This window comes from Anastrepha ludens, chromosome X, assembly GCF_028408465.1.
Source record: "Anastrepha ludens isolate Willacy chromosome X, idAnaLude1.1, whole genome shotgun sequence".
NCBI lineage: Eukaryota > Metazoa > Arthropoda > Insecta > Diptera > Tephritidae > Anastrepha > Anastrepha ludens.
In genome coordinates, this window is record NC_071503.1 from 42,185,406 (window position 1) to 42,188,012 (window position 2,607).

Genomic DNA, 2,607 nt, shown 5'->3' on the forward strand with positions numbered 1-2,607 from the left:
TTAAATTTTAGCTTTGGTGACTAGCGGGGCTAACAAACCAAGAGGGACAAAGACGCGAGCGGAAACTGATAAAATATTACGTTTCGTTGCTCGCAGCTCGCTAAAATTATCTTCCAGAATTAAGCGAAAAATGTCATCTTTCGGCTGCCTGTGTATTCCCAGCGTTTTGGTAGAGTCAGTATCGCTGAGATGCAATAATTTTTGGAGACTCTCACTATCCGATGAGCTTGTATGATTGGAAAACCACTTTGCTAATTTCAGGCCTGCTGATTCTAAAATTGTAGTTACTTCCTGATGTATCTGGGTGAGGCTTTCCATACTGTTGGATCCTGTTAATAGGTCGTCGACGTAAAATTCATTAGGAATGACTTTGGAACCGAGCGGATATTTGGCTTTATTTTTGTCGCTTAGCATTTGCAGCCACCGTGTGGCGAGTAATGGTGCAGGCGCTGTGCCGTATGTTACGGAGTTTAGTCGAAATATTTTCAAATGCTTCGATGGATCCTGTCTCCACACTATGAGCTGGAAGTTCCTGTCGCCTTCGTGCACCAATATTTGACGATACATCTTCGTGATGTCGGCAGTCATGGCATATTTGTGCAATCGGAAGCGAAGGAGGGTCGTAAAAAGCTCCTCTTGAACGATCGGTCCGACCATCAAGGCTTCATTCAACGCAACTTGTGTTGATGACCGACTCGAAGCATCAAAAACTACGCGCAACTTGGTAGTTGTGCTCTGCGGTCTTAACACACACTGGTGCAGAATGAAATAGTGCGGCTCACTCGGGAGTCGATTATTTTTTGGACTCATATGCCGCAATTCGAGATACTCATGCATGAAGTCGAGGTACATTTTACGCAGTACTGGATCTTTAAGCGTCCTTCTCTCCAGGGCCTGAAACCGCCGAGCTGCGGTTTCATACGAATGAGCGAGTAATTTACGGTCGGTTTTGAAAGACAGTCTGACTTGAAGCCTTCCACATGGTAAAACCTGTGTGGTTTTCGAAAAAAATGCCTCACATTTAGCCTGCTCTGGAGTCAGTTGTGTGGAATTTACTTGTGCAGTAATTTCTTCCAATTCCCAGAATTTTCGAATTATTGCATCAATGCTACCAACACTTTCTTCAAATTGACATAATGTGCTACTTACTTGGGCACTGGAGCTATTATTTGTGGCATAGCTGCCTGAAATTATCCAGCCTAGCACTGTGTTTTGCAGCGTTGGCTGCCTTGGGCTGGTTCTGATCTGACCCACCGATAACAGATCAAAGAATATTTCAGCTCCTAAAAGTATGTCTATTTTATGACATTTGTAGAAACTTGGGTCAGCTTGTTCAATATTTTGTGGGATTTTCCAGCCATTTGTGTTTACAGTCCGATCTGGGTGATTGACTGATATCGAACGCGTTACCCAAAAGTCCGCAGAAAACTCAAAACTGTTGATCCTCGATTTTATATAGGTTTTTAGTTTGCCTTGGACCTTTTTACTTGAATTACAAATTCCAACTATATTTAGAGCGAATTTTTCTTTTCGGATTCGCAATTTCTGCATAAGCTCTTCGGTCGTAAAGTTGACTTGAGAACCGGAGTCAAGTAGAGCTCGCGCTTGCACGTAAACACCGGAGCTGGCCTTTACATAAACTACGGCTCTAGCTAATATGACTCGGTCAGGCAGGCTGCTAATATGCATGGCCTGTGACGTCGAAGGTTGCGGCACGGTCTCAAAGGAGATCGGATATTGATGCAGCATGTTGTTATGCGAACGGTTGCATACACCACAGCGATCTGCTTTGCACTTTGAGACCGTATGTCCCTTGCGCAAGCAATTTATGCTCATGGAAATAGATTTTGCAAATTCAAATCTTTTAAGTGCAGTAAGCGCTTGGAATTTTGGACAAGCTGTCAAATAATGGTCCTTAGAACCACAGTGAAGGCAAATCGGCAGTGGATTTTTTGTTTTCTGCCGCGTATCTTCATTGTTTGGCCTTTGTTGGGATGAGGAAGCTTCTTCAGCTGATAAATGCTGGTACCTTTTATTTAGCATAGCTTCACACTCAGCCCTCAGCGGCAGCTTATCATAGTCAAGTTGCTCCTCCCACTTTAACCGAGTAGTGGGATCAACCTTCGACATGACTATGTGAACCAACATCGCATTTGAAATGAGCTTATCGCCACCCAGCGATAAAAGGGAGTCATATACTGCAGACACTGTATCAATCATTGATCGCAAAGGCGACGCAGAAGGCCTTTGGATTTTTGACAATTCAAAAAGTTTATACACTGTATTAAAAAATATCAGGCATTTATTGTCATAAACCATTCTCAAACTTGAGAACGCCTTTGGATAATTTTCTTCCGACATTTGGAAGCACAGTGACCTAAACCTTCACCGGATAGACATAATACTAAATGATTAAATTTTTCAATATCCGGCATAGTGGGATCATTGTGCACGAAACTCTCAAACAGACCCATAAAGTTTTCAGACTCGGAATATTCTCCTTTGAACGTAGATAATGACATTTTTGGTAGTCGCGAGCTGTGAGGTGCAATAAAAGATGTTTCGGCAATTGACGATTTATTTCTCGCCAGAATGGACTTTATAATG

At 42.7% G+C, this 2,607-nt stretch overlaps 1 protein-coding gene across 1 annotated transcript; it reads right to left on the reverse strand.

Annotated features, from left to right (window-relative positions):
* Positions 1-2,220, reverse strand: LOC128869983 (uncharacterized). Its single transcript, XM_054112576.1, has one exon. It carries the CDS (start codon positions 2,218-2,220, stop codon positions 1-3), a length of 2,220 nt encoding a protein of 739 aa, XP_053968551.1.
* Positions 2,221-2,607: the final 387 nt, after the last annotated feature.

Coding starts and splice junctions, on each gene's coding strand:
- LOC128869983 (XM_054112576.1), bottom strand. CDS start 2,220: ATGATTGATACAGTGTCTGCAGTATATGACTCCCTTTTATCGCTGGGT.